General features: G+C 58.4%; 1 protein-coding gene across 1 annotated transcript in view; it reads left to right on the forward strand.

The window, feature by feature from the left end:
• LOC144610980 (uncharacterized) overlaps positions 1–22,285 on the forward strand; it is a 142,008-nt gene extending 119,723 nt beyond the window's left edge. The window contains exons 8-9 of the mRNA XM_078430044.1: positions 8,924–9,026; positions 17,705–22,285. Of these exons, the coding sequence (XP_078286170.1) occupies positions 8,924–9,026; positions 17,705–18,434 (833 nt within the window). The 3' untranslated portion in view covers positions 18,435–22,285. The remainder of the gene's footprint in view (positions 1–8,923; positions 9,027–17,704) is intronic.
• The last annotated feature ends 226 nt before the right edge of the window (positions 22,286–22,511 follow it).

Here is a 22,511-nt window from a genome sequence, read left to right on the forward strand (position 1 = left end):
CCCCCACACTGACTGCCCCACCCCCACACTGACTGCCCCACCCCCGCACTGACCACTCCCCCCACTCCACACTGACCACCCCCACACTGACCACCCCACCCCCACACTGACCACTCCCCCACCCCCACACTGACCACTCCCCCCACTCCACACTGACCACCCCCACACTGACCGCTCCCCCAACCCCACACTGGCCGCCCCACCCCCACACTGACTGCCCCAACCCCACACTGACCGCTCCCCCACCCCCACACTGACCGCCCCACCCCCACACTGACCGCCCCACCCCCACACTGACTGCCCCACCCCCACACTGACTGCCCCACACTGACCACTCCCCCACCCCCACACTGACCACTTCCCCACCCCCACACTGACCACTCCCCCACACTGACCAATCCCCCACACTGACCGCTCCCCCACACTGACTGCCCCACCCCCACACTGACTGCCCCACCCCCACACTGACTGCCCCTCACTGACCACTCCCCCACCCCCACACTGACCACTCCCCCACCCCCACACTGACCACTCCCCCACACTGACCACTCCCCCACCCCACACTGACCACACCCCCCCACTCCACACTGACTGCCCCCCCGCTCCACACTGACCACTCCCCCACACTGACCGTTCCCCACCCCCACACTGACCGCTCCCCACCCCCACACTGACCACCCCCACACTGACCGCTCCCCCCACCCACACTGACCACACCCCCCACTCCACACTGACCACCCCCACACTGACCGCCCCACCCCCACACTGACTGCCCCACCCCCACAATGACTGCCCCACCCCCACACTGACCGCCCCACCCCCACACTGATCGCCCCACCCCCACACTGACTGCCCCACCCCCACACTGACTGCCCCACCCACACACTGACCAACCCACCCCCACACTGACCACTCCCCCACCCCCACACTGACCGCCCCCACCCCCACACTGACAACCCCACCCCCACACTGACCACTCCCCCACCCCCACACTGACTGCCCCACCCCCGCACTGACCGCCCCACCCCCACACTGACTGCCCCACCCCCACACTGACCGCCCCACCCCCACACTGACCGCCCCACCCCCCACACTGACCACTCCCCCCACTCCACACTGACCACCCCCACACTGACCGCTCCCCCAACCCCACACTGGCCGCCCCACCCCCACACTGACTGCCCCAACCCCACACTGACCGCTCCCCCACCCCCACACTGACCGCCCCACCCCCACACTGACCGCCCCACCCCCACACTGACTGCCCCACCCCCACACTGACTGCCCCACACTGACCACTCCCCCACCCCCACACTGACCACTTCCCCCACCCCCACACTGACCACTCCCCCACACTGACCAATCCCCCACACTGACCGCTCCCCCACACTGACTGCCCCACCCCCACACTGACTGCCCCACCCCCACACTGACTGCCCCTCACTGACCACTCCCCCACCCCCACACTGACCACTCCCCCACCCCCACACTGACCACTCCCCCACACTGACCACTCCCCCACCCCACACTGACCACACCCCCCCACTCCACACTGACTGCCCCCCCGCTCCACACTGACCACTCCCCCACACTGACCGTTCCCCACCCCCACACTGACCGCTCCCCACCCCCACACTGACCACCCCCACACTGACCGCTCCCCCCACCCACACTGACCACACCCCCCACTCCACACTGACCACCCCCACACTGACCGCCCCACCCCCAACACTGACCGCCCCACCCCCACACTGACTGCCCCACCCCCACAATGACTGCCCCACCCCCACACTGACCGCCCCACCCCCACACTGATCGCCCCACCCCCACACTGACTGCCCCACCCCCACACTGACTGCCCCACCCACACACTGACCAACCCACCCCCACACTGACCACTCCCCCACCCCCACACTGACCGCCCCACCCCCACACTGACAACCCCACCCCCACACTGACCACTCCCCCACCCCCACACTGACTGCCCCACCCCCGCACTGACCGCCCCACCCCCACACTGACTGCCCCACCCCCACACTGACCGCCCCACCCCCACACTGACCGCCCACCCCCACACTGACCACTCCCCCACTCCACACTGACCACCCCCACACTGACCACTCCCCTTACCCCCACACTGACCACCCCACCCCCACACTGACCGCTCCCCCACCCCCACACTGACTGCCCCACCCCCACACTGACTGCCCCACCCCCGCACTGACCACTCCCCCCACTCCACACTGACCACCCCCACACTGACCACCCCACCCCCACACTGACCACTCCCCCACCCCCACACTGACCACTCCCCCCACTCCACACTGACCACCCCCACACTGACCGCTCCCCCAACCCCACACTGACCGCCCCACCCCCACACTGACTGCCCCAACCCCACACTGACCGCTCCCCCACCCCCACACTGACCGCCCCACCCCCACACTGACCGCCCCACCCCCACACTGACTGCCCCACCCCCACACTGACTGCCCCACACTGACCACTCCCCCACCCCACACTGACCACTTCCCCACCCCCACACTGACCACTCCCCCACACTGACCAATCCCCCACACTGACCGCTCCCCCACACTGACTGCCCCACCCCCACACTGACTGCCCCACCCCCACACTGACTGCCCCTCACTGACCACTCCCCCACCCCCACACTGACCACTCCCCCACCCCCACACTGACCACTCCCCCACACTGACCACTCCCCCACCCCCACACTGACCACACACCCCCACTCCACACTGACTGCCCCCCCGCTCCACACTGACCACTCCCCCACACTGACCGTTCCCCACCCCCACACTGACCGCTCCCCACCCCCACACTGACCACCCCCACACTGACCGCTCCCCCCACCCACACTGACCACACCCCCCACTCCACACTGACCACCCCCACACTGACCGCCCCACCCCCACACTGACTGCCCCACCCCCACAATGACTGCCCCACCCCCACACTGACCGCCCCACCCCCACACTGATCGCCCCACCCCCACACTGACTGCCCCACCCCCACACTGACTGCCCCACCCACACACTGACCAACCCACCCCCACACTGACCACTCCCCCACCCCCACACTGACCGCCCCACCCCCACACTGACAACCCCACCCCCACACTGACCACTCCCCCACCCCACATTGACTGCCCCACCCCCGCACTGACCGCCCCACCCCCACACTGACTGCCCCACCCCCACACTGACCGCCCCACCCCCACACTGACCGCCCCACCCCCACACTGACCACTCCCCCACTCCACACTGGACCACCCCCACACTGACCACTCCCCTTACCCCCACACTGACCACCCCACCCCCACACTGACCGCTCCCCCACCCCCACACTGACTGCCCCACCCCCACACTGACCACCCCACCCCCACACTGACCACTCCCCCACCCCCACACTGACCGCCCCACCCCCACACTGACCACCCCACCCCCACACTGACCACTCCCCCACCCCCACACTGACTGCCCCACCCCCACACTGATCGCCCCACCCCCACACTGACCACTCCCCCACACTGAACCCTCCCCACACTGACCACTCCCCAGCCCCACACTGACCACACCCACCACTCCACACTGACTGCCCCCCCCCGCTCCACACTGACCACTCCCCCACACTGACCACTCCCCCACACTGACCACTCCCCACCCCCACACTGACCACACCCCCCACACTGACCACTCCCCACCCCCACACTGACCACACCCCCACTCCACACTGACTGCCCCCCCCGCTCCACACTGACCACTCCCCCACACTGACCGCTCCCCCACACTGACTGCTCCCCACCCCCACACCCCCCACTCCACACTGACCGCCCCACCCACACTGACCGCTCCCCCACCCCCACACTGACCGCTCCCCCACACTGACCGCTCCCCCACACTGACCGCTCCCCACCCCCACACTGACCACACCCCCCACTCCACACTGACCGCCCCACCCCCACACTGACCGCTCCCCACCCCCACACTGACCGCTCCCCCACCCCCACACTGACCGCCCCACCCCCACACTGACTGCCCCACCCCCACACTGACTGCCCCCCCCACACTGACCGCTCCCCCACCCTCACACTGACCGCTCCCCCACCCCCACACTGACCGCTCCCACACCCCCACACTGACTGCCCCACCCCCACACTGACCGCTCCCCCACCCCCACACTGACCGCTCCCCCACCCCCACACTGACTGCCCCACCCCCGCACTGACCGCTCCCCCACCCCCACACTGACTGCCCCACCCCCGCACTGACCGCTCCCCCACCCCCACACTGACTGCCCCACCCCCACACTGACCGCTCCCCCACCCCCACACTGACCGCCCCACCCCCACACTGACCGCTCCCTCACCCCCACACTGACCGCCCCACCCCCACACTGACTGCCCCACCCCCACACTGACCGCCCCACCCCCATACTGACCGCTCCCCCACCCCCACACTGACTGCCCCATCCCCACACTGACTGCCCCACCCCCACACTGACTGCCCCTCACTGACCACTCCCCCACCCCCACACTGACCACTCCCCCACCCCCACACTGACCACTCCCCCACACTGACCACTCCCCCACCCCCACACTGACCACACACCCCCACTCCACACTGACTGCCCCCCCGCTCCACACTGACCACTCCCCCACACTGACCGTTCCCCACCCCCACACTGACCGCTCCCCACCCCCACACTGACCACCCCCACACTGACCGCTCCCCCCACCCACACTGACCACACCCCCCACTCCACACTGACCACCCCCACACTGACCGCCCCACCCCCACACTGACTGCCCCACCCCCACAATGACTGCCCCACCCCCACACTGACCGCCCACCCCCACACTGATCGCCCCACCCCCACACTGACTGCCCCACCCCCACACTGACTGCCCCACCCACACACTGACCAACCCACCCCCACACTGACCACTCCCCCACCCCCACACTGACCGCCCCACCCCCACACTGACCACTCCCCCACTCCACACTGACCACCCCCACACTGACCACTCCCCTTACCCCCACACTGACCACCCCACCCCCACACTGACCGCTCCCCCACCCCCACACTGACTGCCCCACCCCCACACTGACCACCCCACCCCCACACTGACCACTCCCCACCCCCACACTGACCGCCCCACCCCCACACTGACCACCCCACCCCCACACTGACCACTCCCCCACCCCCACACTGACTGCCCCACCCCCACACTGATCGCCCCACCCCCACACTGACCACTCCCCCACACTGAACACTCCCCACACTGACCACTCCCCAGCCCCACACTGACCACACCCACCACTCCACACTGACTGCCCCCCCCGCTCCACACTGACCACTCCCCCACACTGACCACTCCCCCACACTGACCACTCCCCACCCCCACACTGACCACACCCCCCACACTGACCACTCCCCACCCCCACACTGACCACACCCCACTCCACACTGACTGCCCCCCCCCCGCTCCACACTGACCACTCCCCCGCACTGACCGCTCCCCCACACTGACTGCTCCCCACCCCCCACTCCACACTGACCGCCCCACCCCCACACTGACCGCTCCCCCACCCCCACACTGACCGCTCCCCCACACTGACCGCTCCCCCACACTGACCGCTCCCCACCCCCACACTGACCACACCCCCCACTCCACACTGACCGCCCCACCCCCACACTGACCACTCCCCCACACTGACCAATCCCCCACACTGACCGCTCCCCCACACTGACTGCCCCACCCCCACACTGACTGCCCCACCCCCACACTGACTGCCCCTCACTGACCACTCCCCCACCGCCACACTGACCACTCCCCCACCCCCACACTGACCACTCCCCCACACTGACCACTCCCCCACCCCCACACTGACCACACACCCCCACTCCACACTGACTGCCCCCCCGCTCCACACTGACCACTCCCCCACACTGACCGTTCCCCACCCCCACACTGACCGCTCCCCACCCCCACACTGACCACCCCCACACTGACCGCTCCCCCCACCCACACTGACCACACCCCCCACTCCACACTGACCACCCCCACACTGACCGCCCCACCCCCACACTGACTGCCCCACCCCCACAATGACTGCCCCACCCCCACACTGACCGCCCCACCCCCACACTGATCGCCCCACCCCCACACTGACTGCCCCACCCCCACACTGACTGCCCCACCCACACACTGACCAACCCACCCCCACACTGACCACTCCCCCACCCCCACACTGACCGCCCCACCCCCACACTGACAACCCCACCCCCACACTGACCACTCCCCCACCCCCACATTGACTGCCCCACCCCCGCACTGACCGCCCCACCCCCACACTGACTGCTCCACCCCCACACTGACCGCCCCACCCCCACACTGACCGCCCCACCCCCACACTGACCACTCCCCCACTCCACACTGACCACCCCCACACTGACCACTCCCCTTACCCCCACACTGACCACCCCACCCCCACACTGACCGCTCCCCCACCCCCACACTGACTGCCCCACCCCCACACTGACCACCCCACCCCCACACTGACCACTCCCCACCCCCCACACTGACCGCCCCACCCCCACACTGACCACCCCACCCCCACACTGACCACTCCCCCACCCCCACACTGACTGCCCCACCCCCACACTGATCGCCCCACCCCCACACTGACCACTCCCCCACACTGAACCCTCCCCACACTGACCACTCCCCAGCCCCACACTGACCACACCCACCACTCCACACTGACTGCCCCCCCCGCTCCACACTGACCACTCCCCCACACTGACCACTCCCCCACACTGACCACTTCCCCACCCCCACACTGACCACACCCCCCACACTGACCACTCCCCACCCCCACACTGACCACACCCCCACTCCACACTGACTGCCCCCCCCGCTCCACACTGACCACTCCCCCACACTGACCGCTCCCCCACACTGACTGCTCCCCACCCCCACACCCCCCACTCCACACTGACCGCCCCACCCCCACACTGACCGCTCCCCCACCCCCACACTGACCGCTCCCCCACACTGACCGCTCCCCCACACTGACCGCTCCCCACCCCCACACTGACCACACCCCCCACTCCACACTGACCGCCCCACCCCCACACTGACCGCTCCCCACCCCCACACTGACCGCTCCCCCACCCCCACACTGACCGCCCCACCCCCACACTGACTGCCCCACCCCCACACTGACTGCCCCCCCCACACTGACCGCTCCCCCACCCTCACACTGACCGCTCCCCCACCCCCACACTGACCGCTCCCACACCCCCACACTGACTGCCCCACCCCCACACTGACCGCTCCCCCACCCCCACACTGACCGCTCCCCCACCCCCACACTGACTGCCCCACCCCCGCACTGACCGCTCCCCCACCCCCACACTGACTGCCCCACCCCCGCACTGACCGCTACCCCACCCCCACACTGACTGCCCCACCCCCACACTGACCGCTCCCCCACCCCCACACTGACCGCCCCACCCCCACACTGACCGCTCCCTCACCCCCACACTGACCGCCCCACCCCACACTGACTGCCCCACCCCCACACTGACCGCCCCACCCCCATACTGACCGCTCCCCCACCCCCACAATGACTGCCCCATCCCCACACTCCACACTGACCACTCCCCCACACTGACTGCCCCTCACTGACCACTCCCCCACCCCCACACTGACCACTCCCCCACCCCCACACTGACCGCCCCACCCCCACACTGACCACACCCCCCACTCCACACTGACTGCCCCCCCGCTCCACACTGACCACTCCCCACCCCCACACTGACCGCTCCCCACCGCCACACTGACTGCTCCCCACCCCCACACTGACCGCTCCCCCACCCCCTCACTGACCGCTCCCCCACCCCCACACTGACCGCTCCCCCACCCCACACTGACTGCCCCACCCCCACACTGACCGCTCCCCCACCCACACTGACTGCCCCACCCCCCACACTGACCGCTCCCCCACCCCCACACTGACCACTCCCCCACACCGACCACACCCCCACCGCCAACCCCACACCCGTGGGAGACCCCAGATGAGAGGTGACCACCCCCCCACTCCACACTGACCGCTCCCCCCCCCACACTGACCGCTCCCCCCCCACACTGACCACTCCCCCCACTCCACACTGACCACCCCCCCACTGACCACTCCCCTTACCCACACTGACCGCCCCACCCCCACACTGACCACTCCCCCACCCCCACACTGACCGCTCCCCCCACACTGACTGCCCCACCCCCACACTGACCGCTCCCCCCACACTGACTGCCCCACCCCCACACTGACCACTCCCCCACCCCCACACTGACCACTCCCCCCACTCCACACTGACCACCCCCCCCCACTGACCACTCCCCTTACCCACACTGACCGCCCCACCCCCACACTGACCACTCCCCCACCCCCACACTGACTGCCCCACCCCCACACTGACTGCCCCACCCCCACACTGACTGCCCCACCCCCACACTGACTGCCCCACCCCCACACTGACTGCCCCAACCCCACACTGACCACTCCCCCACTCCAGCACTCTGTGTCTTTTCTTGGTGAAGTGGCACTGCAGTTCCTTGCGTCTGTGCTCCGGTGGTTTGGAGCGGACGGGTGACGGCTGCAGCCGCACTTAACGATCGATGCTGAACTCTCACTGTAACTGCTGCTGATGTACCTTTTCTGCTGTGCCTTGTTCCCTCTCTCCCCCCCTCTCTCCCCCCCTCTCTCCCCCCCTCTCTCCCCCCCTCTCTCCCCCCCTCTCTCCCCCCTCTCTCCCCCCCTCTCTCTCCCCCTCTCTCCCCCCCTCTCCCCCCTCTCCCTCCCCCTCTCCCTCCCTCTCTCTCTCTCTCCCCCAGTCCACTACCCTGGTAAATCCATGTGCAGCACGAGCTCCACCTACACGGTCACCACGTGTCGTATTCTGCACCCCTCCGATCAACTCACTCACCTCACGTCCAGGTGAGTCTCCCTCCCCCTCTGGGAGGGGTGGGGGCTTCCACTGTCCCTCCTCTTCCCCCCTCCTCTCCCCCCCTCCTTCCCCCTCCTCTCCCCCTCTTCCCCCCTCCCCCCCATCTCTCCCCCCTCCTTCCCCCTCTCCCCCTCCTCCCCCTTCCCCCCTCCACCCCCCATCTCACCCACCCTCCTTCCCCCTCTCCTCCCCCTTCCCCCCCCCTCTTCCCCTCCTCCCCCCCCCCCCTCCTCTTCCCCCCACCCCCACACTGTCCTTTACTGAACGGATTAGCGGTAGAGTTGCTGCCTCACAGCGCCGGAGACCCGGGTGCCATCCCGACTACGGGTGCTGTCTGTACGTTCTCCCCGTGACCTGCGTGGGTTTTCTCCGGGTGCTCCGGTTTCCCCCCACACTCCAAAGACGTGCAGGTTTGTCGGGTGATCGGTCCTCTGTAAGTGGTCCTAGTGTGTAGGGAGTGGATTAGAATAGAATGTAGAAGTGGTGTGAACGGGGATCGATGGTTGGTGTGGATTCAAGACCAATAGACATGGGAGAATTTGGCCATTCAGCCCATCGAGTCCACTCCGCAATTCAATCGTGGCTGATCTATCTCCCTCTCAACATATAAAATTATAAAAGGACTGGACAAGCTAGATGCAGGAAAAATGTTCCCAATGTTGGGGAAGTCCAGAACCAGGAGCCACAGTCTAAGAATAAAGGGGAGGCCGTTTAAAACTGAGATGGGAAGGAACATTTTCACCCAGGAGGCCATTTGGCCCTTCGAGCCAGCACCGCCATTCATTATGATCATGGCTGATCATCCACAATCAGTAACCCGTGCCTGCCTTCTCCCATATCCCTTGATTCCACTAGCCCCTAGAGCTCTATCTAACTCTCTTAATTGTGAATTGGCCTCCACTGCCCTCTGTGGCAGAGAATTCCACAAATTCACAACTCTCTGGGTGAAAAAGTTTTAATAATAATAATAATAATATATTCCTTTATTCGTCCCTCACCGGGGAAATTTACAGTGTTACAGAGGCAAAGTGGAGGGCAAGAGATCGTTCATTATAAAGAAAAGATACATAAATTGTCATCAGTTTTCTGTGTGTCCTTAGCTGTTATTGTTGACTGGTCTGTTGGGAGCAGTGCTGGTTGTGCAGTCTCACAGCAAGCGGGAAGGAAGGACCTCCTATATCTCTCCTTCACGCACTTGGGGTGAAGGAGTCTGTCACTGAAGGAGCTACTCAGTGCAGTGAGTGTCCTGCATGGGGTGGGAGTCGTTGTCCAGCAGCGATGTTAGTTTTGCCATCATCCTCCTCTCCCACCGCCTGCACTGAGTCGAGGGGGCAACCCAGGACAGAGCTGGCCTTCCTGACCAGCTTGTCGAGTCTCTTCCCTTCCACCGCTGAGGTGCTGCTGCTCCACCAGACCACTCCATAGAAAATGGCCGATGCCACCACCGTGTTGTAGAAGGTCCTTAGCAGTGCCCCCTGCACTCCAAAGGACCCGAGTCTCCTCAGCAGATAAAGTCTGCTCTGGCCCTTTCTGTATAGCGCATCGGTGTTTTCAGTCCAGTCCAGTTTATTGTTGAGGTAGACACCCAGGTACTTATAAGAGTCCACCCTCTCGATGCCCATTCCCTGGATGTTCACCGGTGTCGGGGGGACCTGGCTGCGCCTGCGGAAATCTACCACCATCTCCCTGGTTTTCCCCGCGTTGATCCGGAGGCAGTTCCGCTGGCACCAGTCCACAAACTCCTTGATCAGTTCTCTGTACGCCCTGTCATCGTCACCCGTGATGAGGCCGACGATGGCAGAGTTGTCAGAGAACTTCTGTAGATAGGAGTCTGCAGAGCTGTGCCTGAAGATCGCAGTGTACAGGGTGAACAAGAATGGTGCTAGCACTGTTCCCTGCGGAACCCCAGTGCTGTAGACCACCCTGTCCGAGACTGTCCTCACATACTGTGGTCGGTTGGTGAGGTAGTCTAGAATCCAGGGTGTGAGGTGGTGATCCACTCTTGTGCGCTCCAGCTTGCCCCCCAGAAGCCCCGGGCTGGATGGTGTTGAATGCACTGGAGAAATCAAAGAACATGATTGTCACAGTGCTATCCGGCCTCTCCAGGTGTGAGAGAGCTCTGTTCTGTAGGTAGATGATGGTGTCCTCCACCCCGATGCGAGTCTGGTAGGCGAACTGCAGTGGATCCATTGATGGTCTCACCAGGGGGTGGAGATGGGCGAGGACCAGACACTCCAGTGTCTTCATCAGGTGTGATGTCAGTGCCACCGACCGGCCTGTAGCTGGTAGATGGCCTCCTCTTTATTCTTAGACTGTGGCCCCTGGTTCTGGACTCCCCCAACATCGGGAACATTTCTCCTGCATCTAGCTTGTCCAGTCCTTTTATTACTTTATATGTGTACGGTGTAACAGATTTAACCAGACCAGGTATCTGCTCCCTCCCCACCCTGCCCCCTGCCACCCCACCTCCCCACTCCCCACTCCCCATGGTTTCTGCATCTGCCCACAACACTAGAAACATAGAAAGATATTGTCAAGCTTGAAATGGTTCAGAGAAGATTGACGAGGATGTTGCCAGGACTAGAGGGTGTGAGCTCCAGGGAGAGGTTGAGCAGGCTGGGTCTCTATTCCATGGAGCGCAGGAGGATGAGGGGTGATCTTATAGAGGTGCATAAAATCATCAGAGGAATAGATCGGGTAGATGCACAGAGTCTCTTGCCCAGAGTAGGGCCAGAGGACAAAGGTTTAAGGTGAAGGGGAAAAGATTTAATAGGAATCTGAGGAGTAACCTTTCACACAGAGGGTGGTGGGTGTATGGAACAAGCTGCCAGAGGAGATAGTTGAGGCTGGGACTGTCCCATCGTTTAAGTTGGACAGGTACATGGATAGGACAGGTTTGGAGGGATATGGACCAAGCGCAGGCAGGTGGGACTAGTGTAGATGGGATAGCTCACTATCCCAGCCTGCTCAACCTCTCCCTGTATCCTCGTAAAGTGTGGCTTTTCACGACACTTTTCACGACTTGGGTCGGCACAGTTTCGCACATGGGACAATTTTTACAATTAACCTACAAACCTGCACGTCTTTGGAGTGTGGGAGGAAGCCAGAGCTCCCAGAGAAAACCCACGCAGGTCACGGGGAGAACGTACAAACTCCGTACAGACAGCACCCGTGGTCGGGATGGAACCCGGGTCTCCGGCGCTGTGAGGCAGCAGCTCTACCCGCTGTGCCAATGTTGGGGTTATTCATTGGGGGGCAAAAGATTTTTCTCATCATTTAATGAACAATTACATCGAAAATATGTAAGAAATCAGAGTCATGAATTCATTTAAAATTTAATTTTTGCTTTGTTTTGAAGTTTTGATCATCTTTCTCCTTATGATTTTCAGTAGGACTGTAAACAAGTGGGAATAGTAACTAGGAATGTTCACAATTCCAACTTACTGACCCATCACCTCAGGTATCATTTTTCGTTTCCATTTTATTTTCTTTTGCAGTTCTTTTAAGAGAACAAAGTCCTAAGCAAGTGTTATGTTACTACGTCATGATGTTGGAGAGGGTGCAGAAGTGTATAGAAATGTGAAAACGCACACCTCCAGATTCAGTCAGTCTGAAGAAGGGTCTCCACCTGAATTGTCCCCCATTCCTTCTCTCCAGACGCTCCAGCAATTTGTGTCTCTCTTCGGTGTAAACCAGCATCTGCAGTTGCTTGCTACAGTCCTAACTGCCTCACGGGTCACCCTTGGACTGCCCTTGATCGGACAACTGCAAAATGTTGTGGACACAGCCCGGTCCATCACCAGCTCTGACCGCCCCACCATCACAGGGCCATCACCAGCTCTGACCGCCCCACCATCACAGGGCCATCACCAGCTCTGACCGCCCCACCATCACAGGGCCATCACCAGCTCTGACCGCCCCACCATCACAGGGCCATCACCAGCTCTGACCGCCCCACCATCACAGGGCCATCACCAGCTCTGACCGCCCCACCATCACAGGGCCATCACCAGCTCTGACCGCCCCACCATCACAGGGCCATCACCAGCTCTGACCGCCCCACCATCACAGGGCCATCACCAGCTCTGACCGCCCCACCATCACCAGCTCTGACCGCCCCACCATCACAGGGATTTACCGGAGTCACTGCCTCACAAAGGCAGCCAGCATCAGCAGACCCACACCACCCTGGCCACACTCTCACTGACCCACACCACCCTGGCCACATTTGATGCAGCACAACACAATATGTAAACATAGTGCACTGTAAACAATAATAATAATAATAATAGTCTGTGTAGTTGCGAGCGTATTGGAGGTTGTGGTGTTTAACAGCCTGATGGCTGCAGGAAGGAGCTGTTCCTGAACCTGGACCTTACAGTTTTCAGGCTCCTGGACCTTCTTCCCCATGGCAGGGGTGAGATGAGAGCGTGGCCAGGGTGGTGTGGGTCAGTGAGAATGTGGCCAGGGGGGTGTGGGTCAGTGAGAGGGTGGCCAGGGTGGTGTGGGTCAGTGAGAGTGTGGCCAGGGTGGTGTGGGTCAGTGAGAGTGTGGCCCGGGTGGTGTGGGTCAGTGAGAATGTGGGCCAGGGGGGTGTGGGTCAGTGAGAGTGTGGCCAGGGTGGTGTGGGTCAGTGGGAGTGTGGCCAGGGTGGTGTGGGTCAGTGAGAGTGTGGCCAGGGGGGTGTGGGTCAGTGAGAGTGTGGCCAGGGGGGTGTGGGTCAGTGGGAGTGTGGCCAGGGGGGTGTGGGTCAGTGAGAGTGTGGCCAGGGTGGTGTGGGTCAGTGAGAGTGTGGCCAGGGTGGTGTGGGTCAGATGATGCTGGCTGCCTTTGTGAGGCAGTGACTGGTAAATCACTTTGATGGTGGGGAGGTCAGAGCTGATGATGGACATTTTACTGGCTTTACCTTGCACTAAACGTTATTCCCTTATCATGTATGTTTACACTGTGGACGGCTCAATTGTAATCATGTTTTGTCTTTCTGCTGACTGGTTAGCACACAACAAAAGCTTTTCACTGTAACTCGGTACATGTGACAATAAACTGAACTGAAACTGAGATTCACCAGGATGTTACCTGGGCTTGAGTTACAGGGAGAGGGGGGAACAGGCTGGGACTTTATTCTGTGGAGTGTAAGAGGCTGAGGGGTGACTTTAGTGAAGGAAAATAACTGCAGATGCTGGTACAAATCGAAGGTTTTTATTCACAAGATGCTGGAGTAACTCAGCAGGTCAGGCAGCATCTCGGGAGAGAAGGAATGGGTGACGTTTCGGGTCGAGACCCTTCTTCAGACTGATGTCGGGGGCAGGACAAAGATAGGATATAGGTGGAGACAGGAAGATAGAGGGAGAACTGGGAAGGGGGAGGGGAAGAGAGGGACAGAGGAACTATCTAAAGTTGGAGAAGTCAAGGTTCATACCGCTGGGCTGCAAGCTGCCCAAGCGAAGAAGGTGACTTTAGTGAGGTGCACAAGATCATGAGGGGCACGAATAAAGTGAGCACCCACGGTCTTTTTCTCCAGGGTAGAGGATTGTAAAACTAGAGGGCGCAGGCTCAAGTGAGACCACGGGGGCAACGTAATCTACAGATGTGGATACAAGACATTTGGACAGACAGAGATATACAGATAGCAAGGCTTTCGGCAGATCTGTTTTGTTCTTGCCATCTTAGTCAGTCTGAAGGAGGGTTCCGATCCGAAACATCACCCATTCCTTCCCTCCACAGATGCTGCCTGACCCGCTGAGTTACTCCAGCACTCTGTGAAACGTCACCTATCCATGTTCTCCACAGATGCTGCCTGACCCGTTGAGTCACTCCAGTATTTTGTGTCTATCTAGATTTAGAGGGCCATTGGCCAAATATCCTTCTTAACCTGTCCTATCCATGGACTTGTCCAAATATCCATTAAATGTAGTTACTGCACCAGCCTACCAGCATCTACCCGATCTAGTCCTCTCATGATTTTGTGCACTATAAAATCATCCCTCATCCTCCTGCGCTCCAAGGAATAGAGTCCCAGCCTGCACAACCTCTCCCTGTAGCTCACACCCTCTAGTCCTGGCAACATCCTGTTAAATCTTATCTTGCAGTTACAAGGGAAAAGTGCAAGGTCTGTGATGAGGTAGGTTGGAAGATCAAGGCTACATCTAGTTTGTGGATGGATTTTTCAGTGATCTGTTGTTGAATCTGGTGGTGCCACTTTCACGCTGTAGAATCCAACCCGACAGGTTAGTTTAGTTCAGTTTATTGGCACGTGTACCGAGGTACAGTGGAAAGCTTTTGTTGCATAGAAACATAGAAACATAGAAAATAGGTGCAGGAGTAGGCCATTCGGCCCTTCGAGCCTGCACCGCCATTCAATATGATCATGGCTGATCATTCAGCTCAGTAGCCTGTACCTGCCTTCTCTCCATACCCCCTGATCCCCTTAGCAAAAAGGGCCACATCTAACTCCCTCTTAAATATAGCCAATGAACTGGCCTCAACTACCTTCTGTGGCAGAGAATTCCACAGACTCACCACTCTCTGTGTGAAGAAATGTTTTCTCATCTCGGTCCTAAAAGACTTCCCCCTTATCCTTAAGCTGTGACCCCTGGTTCTGGACTCCCCCAACATCGGGAACAATCTTCCCGCATCTAGCCTCTCCAACCCCTTAAGAATTTTATATGTTTCTATAAGATCCCCCCTCAGTCTTCTAAATTCCAGCGAGTACAAGCCCAGTCTATCTAGTCTTTCTTCATATGAAAGTCCCGCCACCCCAGGGATCAATCTGGTGAACCTTCTCTGTACTCCCTCTAAGGCAAGAACGTCTTTCCTCAGGTTAGGAGACCAAAACTGCACACAATACTCCAGATGCGGTCTCACCAAGGCCCTGTACAACTGCAGCAGAACCTCCCTGCTCCTAAACTCAAATCCTCTTGCTATGAATGCCAACATACCATTCGCTTTCTTCACTGCCTGCTGCACCTGCACGCTTGCTTTCAATGACTGGTGCACCATGACACCCAGGTCACGTTGCATCTCCCCTTCTCCCAATCGGTCACCATTCAGGTAATACTCTGCTTTCCTGTTCTTGCCGCCAAAGTGGATAACCTCACATTTATCCACATTATATTGCATCTGCCATGCATTTGCCCACTCGCCTAATCTATCCAAGTCACTCTGCAGCCTCCTAGCATCCTCCTCGCAGCTAACACTGCCACCCAGCTTCGTGTCATCCGCAAACTTAGAGATGTTGCATTCAATTCCCTCGTCCAAATCATTAATATACACTGTAAATAACTGGGGTCCCAGCACTGAGCCTTGCGGTACCCCACTAGTCACTGCCTGCCATTCCGAAAAGGACCCGTTTATTCCTACTCTTTGCATCCTGTCCGCCAACCAATTTTCTATCCACCTCAACACTGAACCCTCAATACCGTGTGCTTTAAGTTTGTACACCAATCTCCTATGTGGGACCTTGTCGAAGGCCTTCTGAAAGTCCAGATATAACACATCGACTGGTTCTCCCTTATCCACTCTACTAGTTACATCCTCGAAAAATTCTATAAGATTCGTCAGACATGATTTGCCTTTGGTAAATCCATGCTGACTTTGTCCGATGATTTCACCACTTTCCAAATGTAATGCTATCACATCTTTAATAACTGACTCTAGCATTTTCCCCACTACCGATGTTAGGCTAACTGGTCTATAATTCCCCGTTTTCTCTCTCCCTCCCTTTTTAAAAAGTGGGGTTACATTAGCTACCCTCCAGTCCTCAGGAACTACTCCAGAATCTAAAGAGTTTTGAAAAATTATCACTAATGCATCCACTATTTCTGAGGCTACTTCCTTAAGCACTCTGGGATGCAGCCTATCTGGCCCTGGGGATTTATCTGCCTTTAATCCATTTAATTTACCTGGTTGCGTGCTAACCAGTCAGCAGAAAGACAACACATGATTACAATCGAGCCATTTACAGTGTACAGATACAGGATAAGGGAATAATGTTTAGTGCAAGGTAAAGCCAGTAAAGTCCCATCAAAGATAGTCCGAGGGTCACCAATAAGGTAGATAGTAGTTCAGCACGGCTCTCTGGGGGGGCCAGTGTAGATGTGGAACGTTGGTCAGGTATGGGCAAGTTGGGCCAAAGGGTCTGTTTCCGTGTTCTATGAGTCTAGGTTGGGGTAATGGGCTTGTTTCCACACTGAGTTTAGAAGGATGAGGGGGGATCTTATAGAGACGTAAAAAATTAAAAAGGACTGGACAAGCTAGATGCAGGAAACATGTTCCCAATGTTGGGGGAGTCCAGAACCAGGGGCCAGTTTAAGATTAAGGGGTGGGCCATTTAGAACGGAGATGAGGAAAAACTTTTTCAGTCAGAGAGTTGTGAATCTGTGGAATTCTCTGCCTCAGAAGGCAGTGGAGGCCAATTCTCTGAATGTATTCAAGAGAGAGTTAGATAGAGCTCTTAAGGATAGCGGAGTGAGGGGGTATGGGGAGAAGGCAGGAACGGGGTACTGAATGTGGATGATCAGCCATGATCACATTGAATGGTGGTGCTGGCTCAAAGGGCCGAATGGCCTCCTCCTGCACCGACTGTGTGCAGTGTACCGTGCACTGTGTGCTGTGTACCGTGTGCAGTGTGCTGTGTCCTGTATACTGACTGTGTTTCTGTGTGTTGCAGCCTCCAGGTGTTGCCCACCTCGTTTTGCGGGAGTGTGGGTGCGCTGAGCTCGCCCCCTGCTGGTAGCCCGTGTACGCCGCGTCGCCTGAGCCTGGCGGAGTCGTTCACCAACCTGAGGGAGGGCACCACCACCACCAGCACCTCCCTGGGGCTGGTGCGCCTGCTGAAGGAGAGGGGCATCTCAGCCGCCATCTACCAGAGCCTGGGCCCCAGCCTGCAGCTGCCCAAACCCCCCACCCTGCCCTCCACCCCTCCCAACTCCCCCCTGCTGCCCCCCGGCCCCTGGCCTGACAGCCGCGGCCCCAGCGGCCCCCAAGACCCCTTCCTGGCCTCGCTGCCCGCCAGCTCGCTGCTGAAGGAGCTGAGGGGGGAGAAGACCACCAGACATGTGGACAGCCAAACAGAGGTCAGCATGTCCAGGATCGGCCTGGTGGCCAGGGTGAAGAGGCTGGGCATCGGCAAGGCGGTGGAGTCGGCACCACGGCCGCCAGACGGCACACTGGACAGTGGGGATGGTGGCCGGGGCCTGCGCTCTGTGGCCACGCTGCTGGGAGACGGACAGGCCCACATCTCCCTCAGCCCCATCGGCGGTCTACACCTTAACGCGGGCATCCGCAGGAACCGCAGCCTGCCCACCATGATGGGGGCCAGCATGCAGATCAGGGGGCCCGTATCCGTGCCCACGGGCATCATGATGGGGCCCGCGTTACCCCCTCCGGACCTGCAGTGAGCTGAGTCCCCGCACAGCGAGACCCTGCACACCCTGCGTGCAGATCAGGGGGCCCGTCTCGTGCCCACAGGCACCATGATGGGGCCCGCTTTACCCCCTCCGGACCTGCAGTGAGCTGAGTACCCACGCAACAAGACCCTGCACACCAGCGTGCAGCTCAGGGGTCCCGTGCCCACGGGCATCATGATGGGGGCCGCGTTACCCCCTCCGGACCTGCAGTGAGCTGAGTACCCACGCAACAAGACCCTGCACACCAGCGTGCAGCTCAGGGGTCCTGTGCCCACGGGCATCATGATGGGGGCCGCGTTACCCCCTCCGGACCTGCAGTGAGCTGAGTACCCACGCAGCAAGACCCTGCAGTCTCAGCACAAAGTCACGGGCGGCGTGGTGGTGCAGCGGGTAGAGCTGCTGCCTCGCAGCACCAGAGACCCGGGCTCCATCTTGACTGTGTGGGTTTTCTCCGGGTGCTCCGGTTTCCTCCTGCACTCATTAAGTTATATGTACGGAATCGGGCCATTCGGCCCATCGAGTCCACTCCGCCATTCAATCATGGCTGATCTATCTCTCCCCCCTAACCCCATTCTCCTGCCTTCTCCCCATAAACCCTTACACCCGCACTGATCAAAGACCTGTAGGTTAATCAGCCGATGTAAATTGTCCCTAGTGTGTGTAGGATAGTGTTAGTGTGCGGGGATCGCTGGTCGGTGTGGACTCGGTGGGGAAGGGCCTAACTGAAACAAACCATGCGATGAAATAACTACTGATATCTCGGTGTTGATACATTGAATTAGTGCCTGATAGGATTAGAACAAGCCTTGTATGATAATGTACATAGAGTAACGGCCCTGAACTCCGCGTGTAATTTATGTTACGGTCCTATCGTATACATATGTATATATTAAGCAAGGAGTCAGATGTGAAACACACTCACATTGAAGTGGATGTTTTGTGAAAACCTTTTAATGCTGGCAGGTTGCTTAGACTTTGCACTCTGTCTGCACTGCCTCGTCCACACTACAGCCCGAATGGCAGCTGCTTTCATCAGGTCACAAGTCATAGAAACATAGACACTAGGTGCAGGAGGAGGCCATTCGGCCCTTCAAGCCAGGAGATGAGGAGGAATTCATTGTGATCATGGCGGATCATCCACAATCAGTAACCCGTGCCTGCCTTCTCCCCATATCCCTTGATTCCGCTAGCCCCTAGAGCTCTATCTAACTCTCTTTTAAATTCATCCAGTGAATTGGCTTCCACTGCCCTCTGTGGCAGAGAATTCCACAAATTCACAACTCTCTGGGTGAAAAGGTTTCTTCTCGCCTCAGTTTTAAATGTCCTCACCTTTATTCTAAGACTGTGGCCCCTGGTTCTGGACTCCCCCAACATTGGGAACATTTTTCTGTGTCTAGATTGTCCAGTCTTTTTATAGTTTTATAGGAGCAGAATTAGGACATTCGGCCCATCGAGTCTACTCCGCCATTCAAACATGGCTGATCTATCTCTCCCTCCTAACCCCATTCTCCTGCCTTCTCTCCATAACCCCTGACACCTGTACTAATCAAGAATCTATCTATCTCTGCCTTAAAAATATCCACTGACTTGGCCTCCACAGCCGTCTGTGGCAAAGAATTCCACAGATTCACCACCCTCTGACTAAAGAAATTCCTCCTCATCTCCTTCCTAAAGGAACGTCCTTTAATTCTGAGGCTGTGCCCTCTGGTCCTAGACTCTCCCACTAGTGGAAACATCTTCTCCACATCCACTCTGTCCGGGCCTGTCTGCGATGGAAATGTCCTGAGTGATCTGATGGTCGTTTATTTCTAACGGGCGATTGGTGGAACCGAGAGAATTATAACGAGTTTCAAGGAACCAAAGATGGACACAAAACGCTGGAGTACCTCAGCGGGTCAGGCAGCATCTGTGGGGAACATGGACAAGTGACGTTTCACAGAGTGCTGGAGTAACTCAGCGGGTCGGGCAGCATCTGTGGGGAACATGGATAGGTGATGTTTCACAGAGTGCTGGAGTAACTCAGCGGGTCAGGCAGCATCTCTGGAAAAAGTGGGAGACGTTTTGGGTCGAGACCCTTCAGACTGAGAGTGGGGAAAAATAAACGAAAGATATAGACGGTGATATAGTGAGATATAGAACAAATGAAGGAAAGATATGTAAAAAAGTAACGATAAAGGAAACTGGCCATTGTTAGCTGTGGGCTCTGAATACGTGTTACTGACAATGAAACTCAACAAGACGACTGAAGCTGGTACATCTTGGGTGGGGGAGCGATGGAGAGAGAGGGGGTGTAAGGGTATGAATATTTATTTCTCTATCTTCAAGTAGCTCTTGCATCCCCTTCCCTCCCTCCCTACGCAAGTTACCAGCTTCAAAGTCGTCTTGTTGAGTCTCATTGTAACTCGTTTTGACCTAGCCCACAGCTTACAATGGCCTGTTTCCTTTATCGCCTATATCTCATTTTCCTTTCTCCTGACTCTTAGTCTGAAGATCTTGTCCCGAAACGTCACCCATTCCTTCTCTCCAGAGATGCTGCCTGACCCGCTGAGTTACTCCAGCACTCTGTGAAACGTCACCTATCCATGTTCTCCACAGATGCTGCCTGACCCGCTAAGTTACTCCAGCACTTTTGTGTCTATTTTCGAATTATTTTAACGAATGCACTGTAATTTAAGGAGAGATTAACTTGTTTCATTTTTAAAGCAGATGGTTTTGCCATGAACTTGAAATGTTGATTTTTTCCCTGCCCTCATTTTCTGTCGTTTCATTTTGTGTTCAAGATGATGCAGGTGATGGCCTGTAGATGTAAGCTATGGATTGTGATTAGATCATGTAAATATTACAAACTCAGTGTGTGTGACGTGTATTTACTGGAGTAGATGCACAGACAGGGTGATGGCTGACATTTAAAAACACTTCAGAAGTTCAAGGAGCAGAATTAGGCCATTCAACCCATCAAGACACGGTGGTGCAGCAGTAGAGTTGCTGCCTCACGGCGCCACAGACCCGGGTTCCATCCTGACTAAGGGTGCTGTCTGTACGGAGTTTGTACGTTCTCCCCGTGACCACGTGGGTTTTCTACGGGTGCTCCGTTTATAAAAATTATATATTTTTATTTATTGATTTTCCGGTCAATACAATACAACAGATTGACCATACAGTTGTGAAAGTTAAATAGTGCAAAATCATTGTATCAAAATATAAAACAATATAGTCACACATGATATTTTCTGACCGAAAAACAAAGGTGTAGGCAGAAACCAAGAGTATTTCCTACCACACTCCAAAGACGTGCAGGTTTGTAGATTAGTGGTCTCTGTAAATTGCCTCTCGTGTTCAGGGAGTGGATGAGAAAGTGGGACAACATGGAACGAATGAACGGGTGATCGATGGTCAGCATGGACTCGGTGGGCCGAAGGGCCTCTTTCCATGCAGTATCCCTAAAAATATAAAACAGAGTGCTGGAGTAACTCAGTGGGTCATAAAAACAGAAAATAGGTGCAGGAGGAGGCCATTCGGCCCTTCGAGCCAGCACCGCCATTCAATATGATCATGGCTGATCATCCACTATCTACCCCGTTCCTGCTTTATCCCCATATCCCTTGATTCCGCTAGCCCTATGAACTCAATCTAGCTCTCGTCACCTATCCATGTTCTCCAGAGATGCTGCCTGGCCCGCTGAGTTACTCCAGCACTCTGTGAAACGTCACCTATCCATGTTCTCCACAGATGCTGCCTGACCCGCTGAGTTACTCCAGCACTCTGTGAAACATCACCGCTGGCCCTGCCTCGCCCCTGGCCCAGCCTCGCCTCACCGTAGCGAGAGGCCCGTTGATGTTGAGTGGGGATGGGGTGCAGGGGAGTGGGGGGGGGGGGTGGGGAGGAAAGAGAGGAGGGGTTAGGCGGGAATGGGGGGGGGGGGGGAGGGCGGTGGTGGGGGACATGGACCGTTGTGATGTATTTGTGTTCAATAACCTTTCTATTAATAGCAGAATATACTCATGATAGGCCTGGCATTGTACATGTAGTCCAAGAACTACAGGCTGTTGGAAATAATAGTCGTTTTTC

The sequence above is a fragment of the Rhinoraja longicauda genome, chromosome 2 (assembly GCF_053455715.1).
Source record: "Rhinoraja longicauda isolate Sanriku21f chromosome 2, sRhiLon1.1, whole genome shotgun sequence".
In the NCBI taxonomy this organism is placed as follows: domain Eukaryota; kingdom Metazoa; phylum Chordata; class Chondrichthyes; order Rajiformes; family Arhynchobatidae; genus Rhinoraja; species Rhinoraja longicauda.